The sequence below is a fragment of the Hylobates moloch genome, unplaced genomic scaffold, assembly GCF_009828535.3.
Source record: "Hylobates moloch isolate HMO894 unplaced genomic scaffold, HMol_V3 SCAFFOLD_12, whole genome shotgun sequence".
Taxonomy (NCBI): Eukaryota; Metazoa; Chordata; class Mammalia; order Primates; family Hylobatidae; genus Hylobates; species Hylobates moloch.
The window spans coordinates 32,685,525-32,712,313 of record NW_026652287.1 but is presented as its reverse complement, the minus strand read 5'-3'; the positions used below and the strand labels follow the sequence as shown (position 1 = coordinate 32,712,313).

General features: G+C 37.9%; 1 protein-coding gene across 3 annotated transcripts in view; it reads left to right on the top strand.

The window, feature by feature from the left end:
* The window catches only part of SCYL2 (SCY1 like pseudokinase 2), a 72,191-nt gene that overhangs the window by 16,459 nt on the left and 28,943 nt on the right, over nt 1–26,789 (top strand). For all 3 annotated transcript variants that reach the window (XM_032168909.2, XM_032168910.2, XM_058424999.1), the window contains exons 2-4: nt 262–466; nt 10,120–10,277; nt 14,155–14,299. In XM_032168909.2, the coding sequence (XP_032024800.1) occupies nt 290–466; nt 10,120–10,277; nt 14,155–14,299 (480 nt within the window). In that variant the 5' untranslated portion in view covers nt 262–289. The remainder of the gene's footprint in view (nt 1–261; nt 467–10,119; nt 10,278–14,154; nt 14,300–26,789) is intronic.

Genomic DNA, 26,789 nt, shown 5'->3' with positions numbered 1-26,789 from the left:
TCTTAATGTCTTTGTCAAGTGTGAGTATATCTTTTCCTGGTCAGTGAGAACTGAGGTTGAAACGAACAGTTTGATTTCTGGACTTACGTTTGTACTAAAGTGTATTGGGTTCTCTGAAGATAAAACCAACATACAACTTTTATCTATATAGGATTATTCTGTTCACTGTTTGGGAGATCTTACACTTTTCAAATTAACTATGAATAAATGCTTATACAGATAAGAAATGATCAGTTCTCCACTATCCTTCTGTTTTTCTAGGTAACTATAACTACCCAATATTGCAGCCATGGAGTCCATGCTTAATAAATTGAAGAGTACTGTTACAAAAGTAACAGCTGATGTCACTAGTGCTGTAATGGGAAATCCCGTCACTAGAGAATTTGATGTTGGTAGACACATTGCCAGTGGTGGCAATGGGCTAGCTTGGAAGATTTTTAATGGCACAAAAAAGTCAACAAAGCAGGTAAGTTTTAATTTAGCATCCACTTGGAAAAAACACACATGCTAAGAACCATAAAATGCGTGTATGCATTTTTATGTTAAGAAATGCCAAAAGTTCTTTAATAGGTTCTTAAATGGGTTCTTTAGTTCTCATTTTATCTTATGAAGTCATACAAAAAACAAATGCTTTTAAACATGCTCTGAATCTCCTGGTTACAGATATACCATTTGACATATCATCTTGAAATCTAATTTTGCTTAATTAATAAACATGTCAGTTGAGCAAACAAGTATATTAGATTGTAATATTTAGCGAAGTATGTGTTTTAGGATAGAAATTGCCATTTTCTTAAATTTTCTTTCCATATTTTTCAATATGTTACCGGCAAAATACCCAGTTAAATTTTTCAACGTGAAGTGTGTCTTAGTGCAGTCTTAGTGCTGGGATTACAGCGTGAGCCACCATGCCTGGCCAAAATCACTGTTTTCAAAAGTCTTTTACTTCCCTACAAGTGAAATATATGGGTTGTAAAATGTAAAGGATTTCTTATATATACCTCCCAATGACTACCACAATCATACAATTGTGGGTATGCATTATTTGCTACTTTTCCAAAGTTAGCTTATTTCCCAGGTAAGTACATTGAAGACAGAATTGGCTTTGGTTATCCTTTTATGAAATAGGAATCTTGATCCTATGATAAATTGCTGGTATGTCATTTGTATTCAGCCTGTTAAATCTTGTTTTTAATTGCCATTTGGAAGTCTTTACTGAAATTCAGAGTTGATCTGCATCTGAAATGCTGATCGATTTGTTACTTTTGAACATTGCTTTTTCTTCAGTTCACCATAAGCTCATCCAAAAACGTAAATGGTTTCTTGAGTATTGACTACCTAAAAACTATTAATGAGGTCATGAGTTTTGTAAATGAACAACCTCCTCTGATTCTGGCACAAATTGCTTTTACAATCAGTTATATAAGGGGAAAACAAAATAACAAATTTATAAAATTAGGCATTTTTATTAAGGATGTGGTAATATATAATAGCATCTCTGTGCGTAACTAGAAAGGTTCTAGGTAGTTGTGGTAATATCAGTAGTTCACATGCTGAAATCTCCTGATGATGTTGGAACTTCTAGAACATGAGAACCAGGCACAGATGATAGAACCCCATTCTCAACTGCTGACTGTCAGCACTGGATTTTCTTAGGGAACTTTTCTACATTCCACTTTTTTTCTATATTTATTGCTTTGGAATGAAAGGTGGTACACCAGTGAGCTCAGTGGATATAGGTTCAAATTTTCCTTTTTTGCCTCCTTCAACTTGCAAGGGTCAAAACTGAATATCCTGTCTTTACTGCTGGTTAATTTTTTAAAGAATAGCTAAGTCCTTAACCACCTTGACATTGAAGCATCGTTTAAATTTCCCCTTTAATTGAAAAGTTTTAATTCTTTTTCAATTGTCTCATTTTTATTCAGTGAATCATACCAAATATACAGTCTAGAGCTGTGCTACCCAATATGGTAGCCAAAGTTAAATTAATTTAAATTCCTTAGTTGTACTAGTCACATTTCAAATGTTCCATGGCCACATGTGGCTAGTCTAGGACCACTGTACTGGACAATGTAGATATAGAACTTTCTATCATTACAGAAAATTCTGTTGATAGGACAGCACTGATCTAGATAACCTGGAAGAACGATAATGAAAAAAGATAACTGTTCTTGATCTCTTTTTCTCCCTAAAGAGGCATTAAGACTCAGGGTGTCTTTTCTACCCTCTCAGTCTTTCTTGTGCCATATTGCAGTTGTGTTTTATGGCAGCATATATGATCTTAAATTTGACATTGCCTTTGAGGTAAACAATGGGTTAGGGGTTTGGGACGGGGGATTTTCACACATAGTTTTAGTATTTGAAGACGGCTAGGTGCAGTGGCTCATGCCTGTAATTGCAACACTTTGGGAGGCTGAGGTGAGCCGATCAGTTGAGGTCGGGAGTTTTAGACCAGTCTGGGCAACATGGTGAAACCCCATCTCTACTAAAAATACAAAAATTAGCTGAGCGTGGTGGCGTGTGCCTGTAGTACCAGCTACTCGGGAGGCTAAGGCAGGAGAATCTCTTGAACCTGGGAGGTGGAGGTTGCAGTAAGCCGAGATGGCACCACTGCACTCCAGCCTAGGTGACAGAGCAAGACTCCGTCTCAAAAAAAAAAAATAAAAATAAATAAGACATTAAGATTTTTCAGTTATTGTTTGGATAAATTTACCAAATTACAGTTTGTAAACATGTTGAAATTGATAGCTCTTTAATGATAGCTTATTGGCATTTTAAGCTACTATTTAAGTTTTATACTAATGGTGTATGCTATTAGTGCACTTGTAGAGCTGTTTAGTTCCTTTTTCTTTTTGAAACAGAGTCTTGCTCGTTCGCCCAGGCTGGAGTGCAGTGCCGCGATCTGGGCCAACTGCAACCTCTGCCTCCCGGGTTGAAGCAATTCTCCCACCTCAGCCTCTCGAGTAGCTGGGACTACAGGTGTGCGCCACCATGCCTGGCTAATTTTTGAATTTTTAGTAGAGACGGGGTTTCACCGTGTTGGCCAGACTGCTCTTGAACTCCTGACCTCAAGTGATCCGCCCGTCTCGGCCTCCCAAAGTGCTGGAATTACAGGCATGAGCCACCATGCCTGGCCTAGTTTCTTTTTTGAGTGTTCATTTAGAAGCAGCTCTTAGTTTCTCACTATTATTTTTTTTCTGGAATCTCAGCAGGGATGCTAAAGACATCTCCAGGTAATATTTAGAGAATAAAAATTGTGATGTTGGCTGGGCATGGTGGCTCATGCCTGTAGTCTCAGCACTTTGGGAGGCCAAGGTGGAAGGACCCCCTCAGCTCAGGAGTTTGAGACCAACATGCGCAATGTAGGGAGACTGTCTGAAAAAAATTGTGTAGTCTGATTAATTTTTAAAATATAAACTTATTTTTAATAACTTATGTTCAGCATATTATAGAATATTGCACAAATCATGAGTGTACAGCTTGATAAATGTTCACAGTGAATACACCCATGTAACCAGCATCCAGACCAATAAAAGAAATACTACTAATACTCGTGTCCTTTCCTGTCATTATCCCTAACCCCCTTCTCTCCAGGGATAACCACTACCCTGTCCTTTAACACTAGAATAATTTTGCCTGTTTTTGAACTTTATTTAAATGCAATTGTATATACTCTTGTATTTGACCCCTTTTCCTTAATAGTATATGGATAAGCTATATCTGTGTTGTTGAACAATACAGTTTTTCTTTTCATTGATAGAGTACAGCTATAGACATTCTTGTATGTGCCATTGGCACATATGATGCATTACCTAGGTATGGGATTGCTAGGTTGTAGTGTATGAGTTCATTGCCAAATAATTTTTCTGGTGTGGTGCCGGTGTACACTTCCACCAGCAGTTACAGTTTCTTCACATCCCTGCCAATCTTGTTATATGGTCTTTTTAATTTTGGACATTCTGGGTGGAGGGTTTATTTAATTTTTGAAAATTCAGTGAAATATTCCCTGCTCCCCTCTCTTCTGAACTTTAAAAATGTCTGTTAGGTAATTCAAACATAGAATTTATACCATTTTATTTCTGTTAATAGCTTTCTAACTGACTTAGTCTTTTTACACAGTTTCATGTTTTCAGGCTTAAAATGGTCATTTGAATATAGGTATTCTTTTCAAACATTGTTATGTTCTTTGTTATAAATATTTATTTGAGAGGTATTTCTGAGGCAAATGCTCTTGGTTGGATTTCATTGATTTTGCTAATTTTTAAGTTATACTTTATTTAAACTAGCCATTAAAGATGGAAATTTTTATTTTGGCCAAGCTATATATATAATAAATGAGAAATGTTTACCATATACATACATACATATGTACATGTATGTCCTTTAAAAATTGGAATACTGTTATCTGTTAGGTAGGAATATTATGATTATCAAGGCTGCTAATTTGTTTAAATAATTTATAATAAAACACCACATACGTCTAATTTCTGTCTCCGCTGTGTCCCTAATTTTTACCTGCTTTCAAGTAGAATAATAATTCTAGATTTTGAAATTTCTTTCAACTGTCAAATATCAAGCTAAGGGATTTATTTTGGGAGAGGATGTTTAAAAAAATGTGTGTGTATGTGTATATGTTTATATATGTAATTTTGCCTGGTCTTGGAATATTTAAGCATTTATTAAGCACTTCTGTTTAGATTGACATAATATTCTGTGTTGTCAAGGAATTACCCTTCAAAATTGATTCATTTAATATTTATGAGTAGTCTTCTAGTATCCTACATTTATTATGACTTTTTATATTTGCTTTTGCAGTAGAACTTTTTTCTTGAAAAAAAGAAAAAAAAGGGTAGCTTTGTGTTACTTTGCTTTAAAAGTTGTATTTGTTGACCTGATAGTTTTGCCCTACTTCAGGGGCTTCATAACACCTCCCTGAAATGACTGTTTCTGTGAGGATAGGGAAGATTGATTGATTTCTAATAATTATTATATACTAAATAATTATTGTTCATATCTTATCCACTCTACCAAACATTGGGTTGGACGTAATCCCTTCCTTACTACAAAATATGCATTGTGTTATCCAGATGCCAGTATTCATGGATGAGGCTTGCTAATAGTGTATATACGAAAGCATAATTAAATTATAATAAAAAATGAAATTAGAATAATTAATAGTTTTAAAATAAAGGAAACTTTTATGTGAAGCCAAATATGCTAGTCATGTCACTTAGACAAAATATAGATCATAGACTAGTAATTTTAAGGGGTATATGTTTTTACCTTTCATTCTTCTCAGCAGCTTATTTTTAACTTAATATAAATAAAAGTTTATATTTTGCTTTACTGTTTTGAAGAAGGAACATTATCCCAAAATCAGATGAAAAATGAAGTGTGTGATGCTTGGCAGTCACCACCAGTCAGTCATGAGGATCCATAAAATAGAGAGCGAACATCTGTGTTCCAAAAGCCACCTCTGGTACCTCTGAGGGTTAGGTTAGTGGAGGTCGTGATCGCTGTTAGAGAATCGTAGACACGTTACTATAAATCATGTAATTTAAATTGTATTACTTAAAACTATCTTGTTATCAACAGAGCTCAACTTCGTAGTAAGCAAAATAGCTTCTTTGGTTTTTTTGTTGTTGTTGTTTTTCCGGAGAGGGGGTCTTAATATGTTGCTGAGGCTGGAGTGCAATGGCTATTCACAGGCACAACCGTAGCCTACAGCCTTGACCTCCTGGGCTCAAGCAATCCTCCCACCTCAGCCTCCCAAGTAACTGGGATTACAGACATGTGCCACCATGCCTGGCTCACAAGTAGCTCTTAAAAATTATAAATTAGGTCTATATCAAATGGGACATATACTGTATTGTGACAAATACTACAGTTTTTTAGAATACTTCGGTAGCCTTTTTTGTTTAAATTAGGCTATTGAGAAAAAATACTTTTTAGTAAGTGTCTTTCTTTGCCAATGTTTTTAAAGAATATACAATGAATAAATAAATAATAGGATGCCATATATTGCTTATATTTTGTTCCAATAATTTTTGTATTGAAAAACCCTCAATTTAACTACAGTTAACAGTTGTTGAATCTTAAGCAGAAGACATACTGGATGATTGTGCTATTTGATCTTTTCTGTATATTTGACATTTTTGTTAATAAAAAGTTAAAAAAATATTTTAATTAAAGATGATAATAAAAAGCTTTAATTGCTTATCTTTATTTACTATCAGTAAGCAATAGACATCTGAGTATCTTCTAGCCATAACTGCTGAGTTCTGTGGTAGATACAGAGACACATAAGACATTGTTTCTTTCTTCAAGAAGATTGTAATATATATAAGGTGACTGGACTTTTGCATAAGTGATATATGTTTGCAGAGTGGGTAGTGTAGAAAAGTAGTAAAAGAAAAATGTAAGTTAGAAATTAGATTATGGTGTATTCTGATGAAAGGCTTTGTACAGTGTAATAGTTTTATTTTAGGAAGTCAGTATGAGGCCTGAGGATTAACAACACAACCTTGTTAACATTGGTTAATTTTAATCAACTGATTGAAACAAAGAGAAAATATTTTCAAGATAGTTGATAACCTCTTCTGACTTATTTAGGACTTATCTTTGACCTAAAACAATGGACTATCTGAGAGAATTTTGTGAGTTTTTTTTTTCTTTTCTTTTTTTCTTTTAAGAGATGGGGCCTTACTGTGTTGCCCAGGTTGGTCTCGAGCCCCTGGCATCACACCATCCTCCTGCCTCATTTTCACAAAGTGTTGGGATTACAAGCATGAGCCACTATGCCCAGCCAGTGTTTTCTTTTTCTTCATGAACTATAGTGTTCCTCTTTACTTGTGGTGAAACTGCAAGAGCTACTTCATGTAGTCCTTTTTTTAAATATACTTAGAACACCTTGAGCAGAGCACGGTGGCTCACACCTGTAACCTCAACACTATGGGAGGCTGAGGTGGGAGGATTGCTTGAGTCCAGGAGTTTGAGACCAGCCTGGGCAACATAGTGAGACCTTGTCTCTACAAAAAAATTTAAAAATTTGCCGGGCATGGTGGTGCATGGCTGTGGTCCCAGCTACTCGGGAGACTGAGGTGAGAGGATCACTTGAGACCAGGAGGTGGAGGCTGCAGTGAGCCATGATTGTGCCACTGCACTCCAGCCTGGGTAATAGGGTGAGACTCTGTCTCAAAAAAAGAAAAAAAAAAAAAGACTTGAAAAATAAAACATTTATTTATTTTAATTTTTTGAGATGGAATCTCGCTGTGCTGCCCAGGCTCCAAAGTGCTGGACACTTTGGAGTACCCAGGCCTCCCAAAGTGCTGAGATTACAGGCGTGAGCTACCGCGCCGGCCATAACACATTTAAATTGGATACATTTATAAAATGTGTTATAACAGAAGACTTACTAAAATAAGATTGTGCACATGAATGGCAAGATGGGAACTTGAAGTTTTAGGTCATTTGTTTTTAGTTCAAATTAGTATTATGTAAAACTCTTACCTCCTGGCTGTCCTGTGCCTCATAATGATCAAGAGTTAAGATTAGGTGTTTATATGAGTGCTATTTAAAGCTGTTACTCAGCCTAAATGACTGATTTCTTTCTTGAAGACGTGCATCGTGTTTTGCTTCGGTGTTCTGTATTTTCCCTGTGTTATTTCTGGGGTGACAGAATGATGTCTTGGCTAAAAATATAGTCCTGTGGACTAACTGTGTTTGAAACTTGACTTCTTTTTATCTTAGAAAACATTTATCTTCTCCACAACATCCTCATTTGTAAAGTTAATATAATGTTTGTCTCACAGGGTTTCTGTGAGGAAAAGAATAATTCCTGAAAAGTACTTAGCACAATGCTTGGCACATATAAATACGCAAATGCTATCTTGTTATTTCTATTATATAGATAGTTGACTTGGGAACCTCTTTATTTGTAAGATTTTCTAGTAGACTGATGCCTGAAACTTTAGCTGTAGAGTGTATTATATTTTCATTTTTTATGTCGTTCCTTTTATGACTCTGGTCTGAAAATAACAATGACCAAGGTTTGAGTTCAGGGTCAACATAATACATGGCAGGAGTGAAATTCCATTTTAGGTTTGTGTGACTCTGGAAACTGGGCTCTTAATCACTGTTATATTCTTATGCTGCATGTTTATTTCTGTGTGACATGGGAATGGTATTGGGTTTATATCACATCATTTTGTTTAGCTTAATATATTAATGTTCCTTATCAAGTTGACAGGTTGTTGAATCTCTGTCTTTCAAAGTTGATTCTTGACCATGGGTCTTGAATGTGTGTCATTGATCATATATATTTGTCATTGATCAGATGTGTATCAGCAGAAAACTCATCAGTAATAGAAAAATAACAAAATACAAGTCTTGATGTTAGTGGTGTAACGACGTTAGCCAACATTAATTGAATATGTCAGGTATTACAATAAGTTCTTTTTATATTACTGTGTCACTTATTCTTCAGTGGTCCTTTGAGGTATTCATACTATTATTTATTCTTTTTTTTTCTGTTGAGAAAACTTGCCCAAAGGCAGCTGGTCAGTTGAAGGGAAATTGACTCAAAGTCTCCTCTGATCTAATGCCAGTGTCTTGAGTGCTGTATAAATACATCCTTTGTTGTTTTATTGTAGTAAATGTTGCCTTATTCACAAATGCTTGGGGGAATGTTGTGTTTTAATTGAGTTACAGTGCTAAATAATTCCTTTTTGTTGCCACTTTTCAGAGTCTTACTCCTCTAATATCCTTAACTCATTTATATACACAAGGAACCCTCATTTTACAAGTTATGTTTGAGAAATTTATTGGATTGGACTTTTTGCAGTGAATCTCTATGAGATGGTTGAGTTGCCAGGCTAACTTATGAAAATAATAATGTTAATGTAGCAAAAATGCAGAACAGAAGAAAGTAATTAGAAGAGAAAAAAATGAGAATAAAATAGAAAACTAATGTCTTGGATATTGATAGTTGAGTAGCAGTAGGTTTAATTTGAGGCTTTCAAAGACATAGAAATTCTGAAAGAGTTTCAAAATCTTTCAAGGAATTTTGGAAGGCTAGCATTCTTTGCTAATTTCACTTCCAGTTTATTTTGCCTTATTACCAGGAACACACATCAGTGATTTAACACATCACCTATCAGTAGAGCTGTTTTTTTGATTTGTTAAGAGGGGGTAACTACATGAGAACTGTTTTTCCTTGGGTATCTGAGGAATAATGAAAGGAAGAAGATGGTAAGGAGGATGTGTGCTTTTAGTGGTATAAAATAAGCTGTGAATGATTTCAAAGAGAGGTGGTAGGAGAGCAAGTCCCTGTACTAGTAACTGTTTACATTTACTGCCCCTAACAAGATGGGGGATAGGAAGGTATGAGATAGAATATAGATTATTCATATGTAAAAGATACTACAAATTCATTTTTCTTACAAACAGGTACTCCCGGCCGGGCGCGGTGGCTCACGCTTGTAATCCCAGCACTTTGGGAGGCCGAGGCGGGCGGATCACGAGGTCAGAAGATCGAGACCACGGTGAAACCCCGTCTCTACTAAAAATACAAAAAATTAGCCGGGCGTGGTGGCGGGCACCTGTAGTCCCAGCTACTCGGAGAGGCTGAGGCAGGAGAATGGCGTGAAGTGAGTGGCTGTGTCCAGCCTGGGTGACAGAGGGATCCGTCTCAAAAAAAAAAAAAACAGGTACTCCCTGACATACAACCTTTCTTTCAAAAAACATTTCAAGATTTTGTAGTATACTTCATGATTATCATTGTTAAGTTACATTTTAAATTTTTAAACATTTTCTTTGAGTTCTGTGTCCATAAGAGATTACTACACAGGAAACAACATATTGTACACAATTAATATGTACCTGTGATAGCAGAATTCAAAGGTAAGGTTTTTCCTGTGTTCTTTAGATGAGGACTCTAGGTTTTACACCTTTTAAAATGTTTAGATTTACTATCATAAGGAAACCAACTCTTTGATATCAGAAAAGTATTACAGTGGTGCTAACATTTTTATGGCATAGTTATTTGTAGATTGTGACATTCATATAATTTTATCACTTTTCTATATTTCTTGACTAAAATTACACAATTCTTTTATTTAGGAAGTGGCAGTTTTTGTCTTTGATAAAAAACTGATTGACAAGTATCAAAAATTTGAAAAGGATCAAATCATTGATTCTCTAAAACGAGGAGTCCAACAGTTAACTCGGCTTCGACACCCTCGACTTCTTACTGTCCAGCATCCTTTAGAAGAATCCAGGTAAATTTTTATAAAAACTTACATAGTAGATTCCCTAAACAAATAGTTAAAAATAATTTTGTATTTGAAATCTGTCTGTTTCAAATATTGTCAGTGAAAAATTCTTATACTCTAAGTGTTGAGTTCTTATGCATTAGTTTTCTCCCTAAAGTTTATTTGCATTGTCTATGTATATGTCTCTCTTTGAAATATTAATACTTTCTTTACTTTTGCCATGATTCTGTACTTCAGTGGCTACCCTGTGCTCATGACTACAATAGTCAAAATAGAAGATGCAAGGGTATAGAATACAGTTCTTGCCTGAAAGTAGCTGTCCTTGCTAATTTGCTAGAATTTGTTGTCTCCTTTTCATTGATACAGTATTTGGAGGCCAATTTTGTGTGTGTGCCAACTACTGTTTCAGACACTTAACCTTCTACTATGCCCAGCATGCCAGTCCATAGCTCTCAGTTACTTTACCATCTATTTTTCTCAAGGGTGAGCTTGGGAAGTGTTACTGAGAATGACAAGAAAATGAAATTTATGTAATCTTAACTGGACTCTCAAGCTTGTGGCACTTTTAATACTCCTTTAGATACCCTAGCTTTATAAACCTTTTTGACATTACTTATAACCCCAAATTTATGCCTTTCTTCCTTCTCAGCAGACTGTATTCCCCTCTCTTAATTCAGAAAATCTTAATGAGATCATTTGGTATTTGTGTCCTGTGGCCCTGTTGGCCCTTAGGATTTTTAAGGATAGGGGAAGAACAAGAAGGTGGAGGACACAGAGCTGGCAGGGTTCCAGGTTGTGTGGGATGAAGGTCCCATCTCCCTTCAATTGTATAGTTTTGCTTTTATCTTTTATTATATATTGAGTTTCTGCAAACTTCTTACTCTGGAATCTTCAATAACCCACTTTCTACCATCTCACCCTTCAAAGGCACAAGATTTTTTTTTAAACATAAAAGGAAAAATACAAACATTTACTATGTGAAAAACTACGCTAAATGCTTTACATTGTTTAATTCATCTAATTCTCACAATTACACAGAACAGAGGATCAAAGAAACTGTATGGTTTTAAGTGCTGGAGCTAGGATTCATTTTGTCATTCTGATTCCTGAGTCCAAGTTTTTATTTTTTACTGCACCATGCTGTATCTACCCAAAAACATGCTCATGTGTCGATTGATCGAGACAGAGTCTCACTCTGTTGCCCAAGCTGGATTACAGTAGTGCCATCATAGTTCACTGCAGCCTCGAACTCCTGGGCTCAAGTGATCCTCCTGCCTCAGCCTCTCAAGTAGAATACTACAAGTGTGTGCTACCATGCCCAGCTAATTTTTTGATTTTTAAGTAAAAAATTTTTTGTTTTGTAGAAGTGGGGTCTTGATGTATTACTCAGGCTGAACTCAAACTCTTGGCATCAAGTGATCCTCCCTGAGATTACAGGTGTGAGTGACTGTGCCTGGCTTCTTGTTTTTCTTTTTTAATTTTTGGGGTGGGGTTTCGCTATTGTTGCCCAGGCTTGTCTTGGACTCCCGAGCTTGAGTGATCTCTTGCCTCAGCCTCTCAAGTAGCTGGGACTACAGGTGCATGCCGCTGCACCTGGCTTGCTCATATGTCTCTTGTCATAAAAATATTTTTTATTGCCTTTCTTTTCATGGATAAACCCAGAACACTATAGTTTCTGTCTCTTATGTAATACTGTTGTGAATCTTGTATCCCAAAGTAGACTGTTTTTTTCCCCACACTTATCCTACACTTTCCTGACTGTATTTGTTGGTGCTATTTCCTCTGGAGTGTTTTCTGTCAGTGTCTCTAGTGTCACCTATTAGAATCCTACCTATCCTTGTTATTTTATGTTGTATTTACATGTCTTATATCTCATAATTACATTTCAAGTCTCTTGAGGGGAGAAGGACTATGAGTTATACTTTTCTGTGTCCCTGCAGCTTTTTGTATGGTGATTTAAATATTATAGAATTAGGAATTTATTGGCAATCATGAAGAGAGACAATTCAAAGATTACTTTAAGATACCCTAATTGTTAGGTTGTAAAAATTGTAGTAGCATTGATAGAAATAGGGACACTTTAGGGAAGAAAAAGAGAACTTCCAGTTTTTAGTGAATTAATAATACTGACATGACACTGGAATTACTCAAAGGAAATGCACTACAGAAAGAGTAATTCAGATGGCAGTCCAGAGTTGGTGATGTATATGGAGGTGAGTCACTTACAGGCAGTAATTAAAACCTAAAAAAAAGTGAGTTTTTCGAGAATATGAGTAGAAGGAGCAGAGTACTGAGGAAAGAACCTTGAAATGTAGGGAAAACAAGAGCCAAAGAAAAAATTAGGAGGAATATTGTCGTATGGCAGGAGAATTGGCAGCATGTCATGGAAGCAAAAGGAAGGAAAAAAGAACCTGCTAACACTGGGGAATACAGAATAAAAAAGAAAATAAGGACAGAGAAGAATCCATTACATTTGACCAGTGAGAAGTTGTTAGTAACATTCAGTAATTTTAGTAGGATGACAGTTTGGAAGCTAAAAAAAATAGATTCAAAGGGACCTAGCAGAGAAGACACTATGTGAGTCTATAAGACAGTTTTTTTTTTTTTTTTTTAACAGTACAGTTCAACAAAAGCATGCCTTATGGTCCAATGTGTTAATGAGCTAAGTGTTGGGAGTACAGAACAAGGCAGCTTCCTTGATGATGGCTGAGCAGGCAGCAGGACAATGTGACCCTTTCTCTCCTTCAACCTAAGCTCTGTTTTTATTTCTTATATATTAAGCTTCTGCATATGCTCTCATTTGAAAAACAGATTTAAGGCAGAAGAAAAGTTATTCAGGTATTGGAACAGATGAGACATCAGTTAAAGGACATAACTGCCATTTAACAGTTACTATGCAGGCCCAGAAGTTTGTTATATAGCCACATTACTGTACTACTTTGTAGTTCTTCATTGCCAGAGCCTAAAGCCCAAGGCCTAAAGTGTTAGGGCTTGGGTGGCAAATGCTTGGTAATTATAATAGCGATGGTAAGCTTATTGAGCTTACATGCTTTATGTATTTTACATGATTTTCTCATTTGATCTTTATACTAACCCTTCATGGTGGGTCTGTTATCACCATTTTACAAATGGGTGAAGTGAGGTTCAGAACAGTAGTGTCCATTGTTACCAAGACAGCACATAGGGATGCTGGGACTTAAAGTCAGGTGTCTGTCCTCAAAGCCTGAGCTCTTGATCATTACACTGTAAGGCCATTGAATGTTAATATCTAACATTTTCTGAGTTTATAAATCTTCTTGTACATGAAAGCCCAGTAATTTAAAAAATTTGATAACTATGACACCTTTCAAAATGATATATAAAATAGATAAAAGCTGCTTTGTGAAGTGGGAACTGGGCTACTGGAGCTAGCTATGCCTTATCTCTCTTCCTGACTACTCCTATTCCAGGGTTATCTGTGGGAAATCCAGAAGTTCCTTTGAGCGTATTCTGAAAATTAACAGCCTTAATAAATAAGGATAATACCATAAGTGTAATGTAACAGTATTTTGAATTAGTTTATTGGTTTTCCATAAAGAATATCAATCATTTGAACAAGGTGGTTGAAATAGTGTTTTATTTTCTCACTTTTTAAGTTTTAAAAAAGATCGTAGTTATCACAACACTTTGTTTAAAAGACAAAGTGATTTATCTAGTATAATTTGTGTGCAGAGGCTCCTAACTTTGTTGATTTAAGTGGATTATGTCTATGCTGAAATTAACAAATGTAAAATAGTCTACCTTCTTATTGATAGTTTAATAGGAGCACTAATATTTTATGTATATTTGATTTTGATAATGTGTAATAATATGATAGTAAATAACTTTTTCTGTTTTAAAACAGGGATTGCTTGGCATTTTGTACAGAACCAGTTTTTGCCAGTTTAGCCAATGTTCTTGGTAACTGGGAAAATCTACCTTCCCCTATATCTCCAGACATTAAGGATTACAAACTTTATGATGTAGAAACCAAATATGGTTTGCTTCAGGTATGTATTTTTATTCATCATGTAAAAAAGAGTTGTTTCCTTTAAAACTGGTTTTGGCATTTCAAACTTATTAACCATGTAAAAATACTTTATGTAAACTTTTGGTTCTTGTTAGTAATTTAGTCATTATTCCTATGTTCTGGAAATTTTTTCTGCAGTTTGTTGTTAGGCTTAAATAATATTTTAAATATATCAAACTGATAACATTGGTAACCTTTGGGAGGTCACTTATTGGTTGGTGGATGGAGTGGGTTCCTTTTGATTCTTAAACTGAATAAATTTTATAAAACATTCAATTGAAATGAAAAAGTATTTCATAATTTTATCTTTAAGGAATTTAGTTAGTGATATCAAGAGGTATTGTTAGCCTTTTCTTTTCTTTTTTGAGACGGAGTTTCACTCTTGTTGCCCAGGCTGGAGTGCAATGGTGCGATCTCAGCTCACTGCAACCCTCACCTCCCAGTTTCAAGCGATTCTTCTGCCTCAGCCTTCCCAGTAGCTGGGATTACAGGCATGCACCACCACGCCTGGCTAATTTTTGTGTTATTAGTAGAGATGGGGTTTCACCATGTTGGCCAGGCTGGTCTCGAACTCCTGACCTCGCGATCCACCCACCTCGGCCTCCCAAAGTGCTGGGATTACAGGCGTGAGCCACCACGCCTGGCTAGCCTTTTCATATATGCTCGTTTTTTCAGATTTTCCTTTCCCTGCTTACCAAAATAATATCCCGACAGCTGACTCTGGTGGTTTATGCCTGTAATCCCAGCACTTTGGGAAGCTGAGGAGGGAGGATCACTTGAGCTCTGGAGTTTGAGACAACCCTGGGCAGCATAGCAAGTCCTTGTTTCTACAAAAAGGTTTTAAAAATTAGCTGGGCATGGTGGCATGCACCTGTGGTCCCAGCTACTCAGGAGGCTGAGGCAGGAGGATCGCTTGAGCTTGGGAGGTTGAGGATGCAGTGAGCTATGATAGTGCTACTGCACTCCAGCCTGGGTGACAGAGTGAGAGCCTGTCTTAAAAAAACAACAAGAACAACAAAAAAACAAATAATATCTTCAGCACCATAGAATAAATTTATATAGTAGATTCTAAGTTCCTTTTGGGCAGACATTATTTTTATTACATTTGAACAGCTTTATTAAGATATAATTGGCATACAGTAAACTACACATATTCAAAGTATATGGTTTTATAAGTTCGACATATACTTACCTGTGAAACCATCACCATGATCAAGATACTGCATCTATTTGTAACCCCCAAGAGCTTCCTCATACCCCTTGTAATCCCTCTCTCCTGTTCCTTGCAGTTTTTCTGTCCCTTGTCTCAGAAAATCACTGACCTGCTTTCTATCACTGTGGGTAGATTTGCGTTTTCTAGAATTTTATAAGTGGAATCATATGGTACCTATTTTTTTTCGGTCTGGCTTCTTTTAACCAACGTAATTATTTGAGATTCATGTGTTGTGTGTATCAATAGTTGATTCTTTTTTTATTTGATTGCTGAGTAATTTTATGAATATACGACAGCTAGTCCATTTGCCTGTTAATAATATTTGGGTTGTTTCTAGTTTTTGGCTACTGTGCATAAAGCTGCTATGAACATTCATGTACAAGTTTTTGTATGAACATACACATTCGTTTCTCCTGATTAACCAAGTACTTGGGAGAGGAATGGCTAGATCAAATAGTATGTGTATGATTCACTTTTTAAGAAAATGATACTGTTTTCCATAGTGGTTGTGCCATTTTAAATTTCTATCAGCAGCATATAAGAATTCCATTTTTTTCACATCTTTGCCAAAATCTGCTATCTTTGGTCTCTTTGGTATCAGTCATTCTAACAGGTGTGCAGTAGTATCTCATAGTGCTTTTAATTTGTATTTCTCTGATCAATAATGATAGCGAGCACCTTTTCATATGCTTCTTTGCCATCTGAATATCTTTTTAGGTGAAATATCTCTTCAGATACTTTGCCCATTTTTTTGAGGGATTGCTTTCTTATTGACTTACGTGTGGACACAGTACGTAATTTACATAATTTACAAAGATTTTCTCCCAATCTGGCTTATCTTGTCATTCTCTTAGCTGTATTTTTTAAAGAATTGTGGCAAAATACCATCTTAACCATTTTTAAAAATTATTTTTAATTTTTGTGGGTACATAGTAGGTATATATACTTATACATGAGATACTTTGATACAGGCATGCAATGCATAATAATTGCATCATGGAAAATGGGTCATCCATCTCCTCAAGCATTTATCCTCTGTATTACAATCCATTATACTCTTAGCTATTTTTAAATGTACTATTAAATTATTATTGACTTTAGTCACCCTGTTGTGCTAGCAAATTCTAGGTCTTATTCATTTTTTTCTAACTATTGTTTTTGTACCTATTAACCATCCCTACTTTCCCCCACCTCCCGCAACTGCCCTTCCCAGCCTCTGTTAACTATCCCTCTACTCTCCATCTCCATGAGTTCAATTGTTTTGATTTTTAGCTCCCACAAATAAGGGAGAACGTTCAAAGTTTGTCTTTTTGTCCCTGAGTTATTTTGCTTAACATAACGACCCCCCAGTTCCATCTATGTTGTTGCAAATGACAAGATCTCCTCCTTTTTATGACTGAATAGTACTCCATTGTGTATATGTACCATATTTTCTGTATCTGTTCATCTGTTGATGGACACTTAGTTTGCCTCTAAATCTTGGTTATTGTGAATAGTGCTGCAACAAACATGCGAGTGCAGATATCTCTTTGCTATACTGATTTCCTTTTTATTTTTGAGTATATACCTAGGAGTGGGATTGCTGGATTGTATGGTAGCTCAAATTTTAGTTTTTTGAAGAACTTCCAAATTGTTCTCCATAGTTCTTGTACTAATTTACATCCCCACCAACAGTGTACGAGGGTTCTATTTTCTCCACACCCTCTCCAGCATTTGTTATTGCCTGTCTTTTGTATGAAGGCATTTTAATTAGGGTGAGATGATATCTCATTGTAGTTTTCATTCGTGTTTCTCTGATGATCATTGATGTTGGGCACCTTTTCTTATGCCTGTTTGCCATTTGTTTGTCTTCTTTTGAGAAATGTCTATTCAAATCTTTTGCCCATTTTTGATCAGATTATTAGGTTTTTTTCGATAGAGTTGTTTGAGCTCCTTATATATTCTGGTTATTAATCCCTTGTCAGATGGGTCATTTGCAAACATTTTCTCCCACTCTGTGGGTTGTCTCTTCACTTTGTTGTTTATTTCGTTTGATGTGTGCAAGCTTTTTAACTTGATGTGATCCCATTTGTCCGTTTTTGCTTCGATTACCTGTGCTTATAGGGCATTACTCAAGAATTCTTTGAGAACAATGTGTATTCTGTAGCCACTGGTTGAAATGTTCTGTAAATATCTATTAGATCCATTTAGTCTATGGTGCAGATTGAGTCTGATGTTTCTTTGTTGATTTTCTGTCCGGAAGATTTGTCCAGAATTGCCTTCAAGAGCCTAGGCCTGGACTTGGGCACCTCAAGAACCCATTTGGTGCTCTTCCCTGCTATGGCCAAACTGGTACCTAAGGTGCAAGACAAAGTTCCCTCTGCTTTTCCTCTGCTTTCTCAAATAAAAGGAGTCTTTCACCATAGCCACCACAGCTGGGAATGTGCTGGGTCACTGACCTGAAGCCAGCACACCCAAGACCCATGGTGTACTATGTGGGTATCACTATTGGTTATTCAGGGCCTGATGGCTCTTTAGTCAGCAGATGATGAATCCCGCCAGGACTGGGTCCTTCCCTTCAAGGCAGTGGGTCCCCTTTGGCCTAGGTGTGTCTAGAAATGTCATCCATGAGCTAGGGTCTAGATTGGGGCCCTTAAGACTGCCTGGTGCTGTATTCTACTGTGGCTGAGCTGTTACCTAAATGCAAGACAAGTCCTTTTTACACTTCACTCTCCTCTCTTCAGATAGAAGGAAGGAGACCCTTTTGTTGCTGCCAGCTACATTGCCTGGGGTTGGGTTGGGGGGGTGGTGTAAGCACTCCCTTATCTGTCCCAGCTGTTGTCTCCCTAGATCTCCCTAGGACACTTGCCATTCTAGTCAATTGACTCTAAGCCCAGCCCAGGACTAAGAGTTGCATAGAAATTGCAGTGCTTTACAATTTGGTATGTTTTTGCAGTGGCTGGTACCGGTTTTTCCTTTCCATATTTAGTGCTTCCATCGGGAGCTCTTGTAAGGCAGGCCTGGTGGTGACAAAATCTCACAACTTTTGCTTGTCTGTGTAGGATTTTATTTTTCCTTCACTTATGAAGATTAGTTTGGCTGGATATGAAATTCTGGGTTGAAAATTCTTTTCTTTAAGAATATTGAATATTAGCCCCCACTCTCTTCTGGCTTGTAGGGTTTCTGCAGAGAGATCTGCTGTTAATCTGATTGGCTTTGTGGGTAACCTGACCTTTCTCCCTGACTGCCCTTAACATTTTTTCCTTCATTTCAACCTTGGTGAATCTGATGATTATGTGTCTTGAGGTTGCTCTTCTCAAGAAGTATCTTTGTGGTGTTCTCTCTGTTTCCTGAATTTGAATGTTGGCCTGTCTTGCTAGGTTGGGGAAGTTCTCCTGGATAATATCTTGAAGAGGATTTTCCAACTTGGTTCCATTCTCCCTGTCACCTTCAGGTACACCAGTCAAACGGAGGTTTGGTCTTTTCACATAGTCCCATATTTCTTGGAGGCTTTGTTCATTCCTTTTCATTCTTTTTTTCTCTAATCTTGTCTTGATGCTTTATTTCATTAAGTTGATCTTCAGTCTCTGATATCCTTTCTTCCACTTGATTGATTCAGCTATTAATAATTGTGTATGCTTCATGAAGTTCTCATGCTGTGTTTTTCAGCTCCATCAGGTCATTTATGTTCTTCTCTAAACTGGTTATTCTAGTTAGCAATTCCTCTTTTTCAAGGTTCCTAGCTTCCTTGCATTGGGTTAGAACATGCTCCTTTAGCTCGGAGGAGTTTGTTTTTACTCACCTTCTGAAGACTACTTCTGTCAGTTCGTCAAACTCATTCTCTGTCCAGTTTTGTTCCCTCGCTGCTGAGGAGTTGTGATCCTTTGGAGGAGAAGAGGCATTCTGGTTTTTGGAATTTTCAGCCTTTTGGCGCTGTTTTTTCCTCATCTTCATGGATTTATCTACCTTTGGTCTTTGATGTTGGTGACCTTCAAATGGGGTTTTTGTGTAGATGTCCTTTTTGTTGATGTTGATGCTTTCTGTTGATTCTTTTCTGTTTGTTAATTTTCCTTCTAACAGTCAGGCCCCTCTGCTGCATGTCTGTTGGAGTTTGCTGGAGGTCCACTGCAGACCCTGTTTGCCTGGGTATCACCAGCGGAGGGTGCAGAACAGCAAAGATTGCTGCCTGATCCTTCCTCTGGAAGCTTTGTCCTAGAGAGGCACCTGCCAGATGCCAGCCAGAGCTCTCCTGTATGAGGTGTCTGTCGACCCCCTGCTGGGAGGTGTCTCCCAGTCAGGAGGCACTGGGATCAGGGACACACTTGATGAGGCAGTCTGTCCCTTAGCAGAGCTCGAGCGCTGTGCTGGGAGATCCGCTGCTCTCTTTACAGCCAGTAGGCAGGAATGTTTAAGTCTCCTGAAGCTGTGCCCACAGCTGCCTCTTCCCTCAAATGCTCTGTCTCAGGGAAATGGGAGTTTTATGTATAAACCCCTGACTGGGGCTGCTACCTTTCTTTCAGAGATGCCCTGCCCAGAGAGGAGGAATCTAGAGAGGCAGTCTGGTTATAGTGGCTTTGCGGCTGCAGTGGGCTCTGCCCAGTGTGAACTTCTAGGCGGCTTTGTTTACACTGTGAGGGGAAAACTGCCTACTGAAGCTTCAGTAATGGCAGACGCCTCTCCCCCCACCAAGCTCGAGTGTCCCAGGTTGATTTCAGACTGCTGTGCTGGCAGCAAGAATTTCAAGCCCTTGGATCTTAGCTGGCGGGGCTCCTTGGGGGTGAGATCTGCTGAGCAAGACCACTTGGCTCCCTGGCTTCAGCCTGCTTTCCAGGGGAGTGAACGGTTCTGTCTCGCTGGAGTTCCAGGCACCACTGGGGTTTGAAAAAAAAAAAAACTGCACCCAGCTCGGTGTCTGCCCAAACGGCACCCAGTTTTGTGCTTGAAACCCAGGGTCCTGGTGGTGTAGGTACCCAAGGGAATCTCCTGGTCTGCGGGTTGCAAAGACCATGGGAAAAGCATAATATCTGGGCCACAATGCACCATCCCTCATGGGACATACAGTCTCTCACGGCTTCCCTTGGCTACAGGAGGGAGTTCCCCAACCCCTTGAGCTACCCAGGTGAGGTGTAGCCACACTCTGCTTCAGCTCACCGTCTGTGGCCTGCACCCACTGTCTACGGGCAAAACCAGCTAGCATCATAACGACAGGATCAAATTCACATATAACAATATTAACCTTAAATGTAAATGGGCTAAATGCCCCAATTAAAAGACACAGACTGGCAAATTGGATGAAGAGTCAAGACCCATCAGTGTGCTGTATTTAGGAGACTCATCTCACGTGCAAAGACACACATAGGCTCAAAATAAAGGGATGGAGGAATATTTACCAAGCAAATGGAAAACAAACAAAAAGCGGGGGTTGCAGTCCTAGTCTCTGATATAACAGCCTTTAAACCAACAAAGATCAAAAAAGACAAAGAAGGGCACTACACAATGGTACAGGGATCAATGCAACAAGAAGAGCTAACTATCCTAAATATATATGCATCCAATACAGGAGCACCCAGATTCATAAAGCAAGTTCTTAGAGACCTACAAAGAGACTTAGACTCCCACACAATAATAATGAGTACCTTTAACACCCCATTGTCAATATTAGACAGATCAATGAGACAGAAAATTAACAAGGATATTCAGGACTTGAACTCAGCTCTGGACTAAGCGGCCCAAATAAACATCTACAGAACTCTCCACCCCAAATCAACAGAATATACATTCTTCTCAGCACCACATCGCAGTTATTCTAAATTTGACCACATAATTGGAAGTAAAACATGCCTCAGCAAATGCAGAAGAATGGAAATCCTAACAAACAGTCTCTCAGACCACAGTGCAATCAAATTAGAACTCAGGATTAAGAAACTCACTCAAAACCACACAACTACATGGAAACTGAAGAACCTGCTCCTGAATGACTACTGGGTAAATAACGAAATTAAGGCAGAAATAAATAAGTTCTTTGAAACCAATGAGAACAAAGACACAACATACCAGAATCTCTGGGACACAGCTAAAGCAGTATGTAGAGGGAAATTTATAGCACTAAATGTCCACAGGAGAAAGCAGAAAAGATCTAAAATCAACATCCTAACGTCACAATTAAAGAAAAGCAAGAGCAAACAAATTCAAAAGCTAGCAGAAGACAATAAATAACTAAGATTAGAGCAGAACCAAAGGAGATAGAGACATGAAAACCCTTAAAAATAAATCAGTGAATCTAGGAGCTGGTTTTTTTTTTTTTTTAAAGATAAACAAAATAGACCGCTGGCCAGACTAATAAAGAAGAAAAGAGAATAATCAGATAGATGCAATAAAAAATGATAAAGGGGATATCACCACTGATCCCACAGAAATACAAACTACCATCAGAGAATACTATAAATCCCTCTATGCAAATAAACTAGAAAATCTAGAAGAAATGGATAAATTCCTGGACACATACACCCGCCCAAGACTAAACCAGGAAGAAGTCAAATCCCTGAATGGACCAATAACAAATTCTGAAATTGATGTAGTAATTAATAGCCTACCAACTGAAAAAAGCCCAAGACCAGACGGGTTCACAACCAAATTCTACCAGCGGTAGAAGGAACTGGTACCATTCCTTCTGAAAGTATTCCAAACAAGAGAAAAAGAAGGATTCCTCCCTAACTCACTTTATGAGGCCACCATCATCCTGATAGCAAAACCTGGCAGAGCTACAACAAAAGAAGAAAATTTCAGGCCAATATCCCTGATGAACATTGATGCAAAAATCCTCAATAAACTACTGGCAAACCGGATCCAGCAGCACATCAAAAAGCTTATCCACCACGATCAAGTCGGCTTCATCCCTGGGATGCAAGGCTGGTTCAACATATGCAAATCATTAAATGTCATCCATCACATAAACAGAACCAATGACAAAAACCACATGATTACATCAATAGATGCAGAAAAGGCCTTTGATAAAATTCAACACCCCTTCATGCTAAAAACTCTCAATAAACTAGGGGTTGATGGAACATATCTCAAAATAATAAGAGCCATTTATGACAAACTCACAGCCAGTATCATACTGAATGGGTAAAAGCTGGAAGCATTCCCTTTGAAAACTGGCACAAATGCCCTCTTTCACCACTCCTATTCAACATTGTATTGGAAGTTCTGGCCAGGGCAATCAGGCAAGAGAATGAAATAAAGGGTATTCAGATAGGAAGAGAGGAAGTCAAATTGTCTCTGTTTGCAGATAACATGATGGTATGTTTAGAAAACCCCATCGTCTCATCTCAAAATCTCCTTATGCTGATAAGCAACTTCAGCAAAGTCTCAGGATACAAAATCAATAAAAAATAAACAAGCATTCCTATGCAGCAATAGCAGACAAACAGAGAGCCAAATCATAAGTGAACTCCGATTCACAATTGATACAAAGAAAATAAAATACCTAGGAATACAACTTACAAGGGATGCGAAGGACCTCTTCAAGGAGAACTACAAACCACTCCTGAAGGAAATAAGAGAGGACACAAACAAATGGAAAAACATTCCATGCTCATAGATAGGAAGAATTAATATAGTGAAAATGGCCATACTGCCTAAAGTAATTTGTAGATTCAATGCTATCCCCATCAAGCTACCATTGATTTTCTTCACAGAATTAAAAAAAAGTACTTTAAATTTCATATGGAACCAAAAAGAGCCTGTATAGCCAAGACAAACCTAAGCAAAAAGAACAAAGCTGGAGTCATCATGCTACCTGACTTCAAACTATACTATAAGGCTACAGTAACCAAAACAGCATGGTACTGATACCAAAACAGATATGTAGACCAATGGAACAGAACAGAGGCCTCAGAAACAATGCCACACATCTACAACCATCTCATCTTTGACAAACCTGACAAAAACAAGCAACGGGGAAAGGATTTCCTATTTAATGAATGGTGTTGGGAAAACTGGCTAGCCACATGCAGAAAACTGAAACTGGACCCCTTCCTTACACCTTATACAAAAATTAACTCAAGGTGGATTAAAGACTTAAACATAAAACCTAAATCCATAAAAACCCTAGAAGAAAACCTAGGCAATACCATTCAGGACTTAGGCATGGGCAAAGACTTCATGACTAAAGCACCAAAAGCAATGGCAGCAAAACCAAAATTGACAAACTGGATCTAATTAAACTAAAGAGCTTCTGCACAGCAAAAGAAACTATCATCAGAGTGAACAGGCAACCTACAGAATGGGAGGACAATTTTGCAATCCATCTGACAAAGGGCTAATATCCAGAATCTACAAGAAACTTAAACAAATATACAAGAAAAAACAACCCCATCAAAAAATGGGCAAAGGATATGAACAGACACTTCTGAAAAGGACATTTATGCAGCCAACAAACATATGGAAAAAAGCTCATCATCACTGGTCATTAGAGAAATGCAAATCAAAACCACAGTGAGATACCACCTCACGCCAGTTAGAATGGCAATCATTAAAAAGTCAGGAAACAATAGATGCTGGAGAGGATGTGGAGAAATAGGAATGTTTTTACATTGTTGGTGGGAGTGTAAATTAGTTCAACCATTGTTGAAGACAGTATGGCGATTCCTCAAGGATCTAGAACCAAAAATACCATTTGACCCAGCAGTCCCATTACTGGGTATATATCCAAAGGATTATAAATGATTCTACTATAAAGACACATGCACACGTATGTTTATTGCAGCACTATTCACAGTAGCAAAGACTTGGAACTAACCCAAATGCCCATCAATGATAGATTGGTTAAAGAAAATGTGGCACATATACACCATGGAATACTATGGAGTCACAATAAAGGATGAGTTCACGTCCTTTGCTGGGACGTGGATGAAGCTGGAAACTATCATTCTCAGCAGACTAACACAGAAACAGAAAACCAAACACCGCATGTTCTCACTTATAAGTGGGAGTTGAACAAGGAGAACACATGGACACAGGGAGGGGAGCATCCCACACTGGGGCCTGTCCAGGGGTGGGGGGCTAGGGAAGGGATAGCATTATGAGAAATACCTTATGTAGGTGACAGGTTGATGGGTGCAGCAAACCACCATGGCACGTGTGTATACCTATGTAAAAAAACTGCATGTTCTGCACATGTATCCCAGAACTTAAAGTGTAATAATTAAACAAAAAAAAAAAAAAAAGAAAAGAAATTGCAGTCCTTGTGTAGTCCTAGAGTGCCTTTCAAGTTTATCTAGGTCCCCAGAACACTTTAGTCCATGGTGCAGAGGCCTGCCGAGAAACTCAAGTTCTGACCTCTGTGATGGGTGATTCCCATCTGGCTAGGTCTGGTTCAAATGCTCCCTTAGAGCATGTGTGCTAGTCGAGCCCAGCATGGCTTTGCTTTCTGCTGTTACAGGGTAGCACTGAGATCAATATAAAGTCTCCTAGTCACTACGCTGTCCCCCAAGTGCACAGATTATGTCTCTATGCTGTACAGCCCCAGTAAGGGACTGGGGAGAGATGGTGTAGGCAATTGAGGACTGACTGTCTAACCAGCCATGAAAGAGCACTTCTTCAGTGCCTCTTTCAGTGATACGAAGTTAAAACCAGGTACTGTGAGTGCTCACCTGATTTTTGGTTATTTGTGTGTGTGTGTGTGTGTGTGTGTGTGTGTGTGTGCAGCTAGTTTTTAAAATTTGGTGTTCCTGCGCAGGGAGGACATACAGTGTAGGATTCTATTTGGCCATCTTACTCTGCCCTCTTCCATCTTAACCATTTTTAAGTGTACGTTTGAGTCCGTTCATTAAGTACATTCACATTGTCATGGAACCATCACCACCGTACATCTCCACAATTGTTTTCGTCTTAGAAATCTGAAACTCTGCCCCTGAAACAATATCTCCTTATTCCTCCAACTCCTCCTCCCTTCCTGCCCCTGGCAACCACAATTATACTTTCTGTCTCTATGAATTTGACTACTCTAGGTACTTCATATAAGTGGAATCATACAGTATTTGTTATTTTGTGATTGGCCTGTGTTAGCATAGTGTTCTCAAGGTTCATCCATGTTGTAGCATTTGTTAGAATTTCCTTCCCTTTAAAGGCTAAATAATATTCCATTATATGTATATGCATAGCAATTCAAGTGTCCATTGATAGATGATAGTTGCGTATACACATTATAAGCAGCTTATGTGCCCAGTCATCTATCAATGGACACTTGAATTGCTTCCACATTTTGGCTATTGTGAATAATGCTGCTATGAAAATGAGTATACAAACATCTCTGTAAGACCCTGCTATCAATTCTTTGGAGTATCTACCCAGAAATGGAATTGCTGGATCATACACTGATTCTATTTTTAATTTTGGGGGGAACAATTATATTGTTTTACACAGCACCTATATTCCCACCAACAGTGCACAAAGATTCTAGTTTATCCGTATCCTCACCAGCAGTTATTATTTTTTTCTCTCTATTTCAATTACCCCATGGTATGTAAAGATGTGGATTTTCTTTTTTCTTTCTCTTTTATTTTTATTTTTTTGGAGACGGAGTTTTGCTCTGTTGCCCAGGCTGGAGTTCAGTGGCGTGATGTCAGCTTACTACAACCACCACCTCCCAGGTTCAAGCAATTCTTCTGCCTCAGCCTACCGAGTAGCTGGGTCTAGAGGCACGCGCCAGCATGCCTGGCTAATTTTTGTATTTTTAGTATTGATGGGGTTTCACCATGTTGGCTAGGCTGGTCTCGAACTCCTGACCTGTGATCTGCCTGCCTCGGCCTCCCAAATGGCTGGGATTACAGGCATGAGCCACTGTGCGCAGCCTGGATTTTCTCTTTTTTTAAATAGTAGCCATCCTCATGGGTGTGAGGTGAGAGCTCATTGTGGTTTTGATTTGCATTTCCCTAATGATTCGTGACTTCGAGCATCTTTTCATGTGTTTGTTGGCCATTCATATGTCTTTGGAATGTATGTTCAAGTCCTGGAAGTCAGTGTGCGTTGGCTTGCCAAAAGCTACTCCTCGGAAACAGAAATCTAACCTTTAGTTTTGGTTGACACATTCCGTGGTGATGTCAGGGTCAAATAAAAAAATTACCAAATATTAATCCAATGTGAGAATAAGTGAACTTCAGTTGAATATTTGAAAACTGAGTACAATACTATTTAGGAAAACTGAATTTCCATCTGAAGTATATGTATATAAAAATCTTAATATTCACTGTCTGCAACTGAAGAATCAAAGATT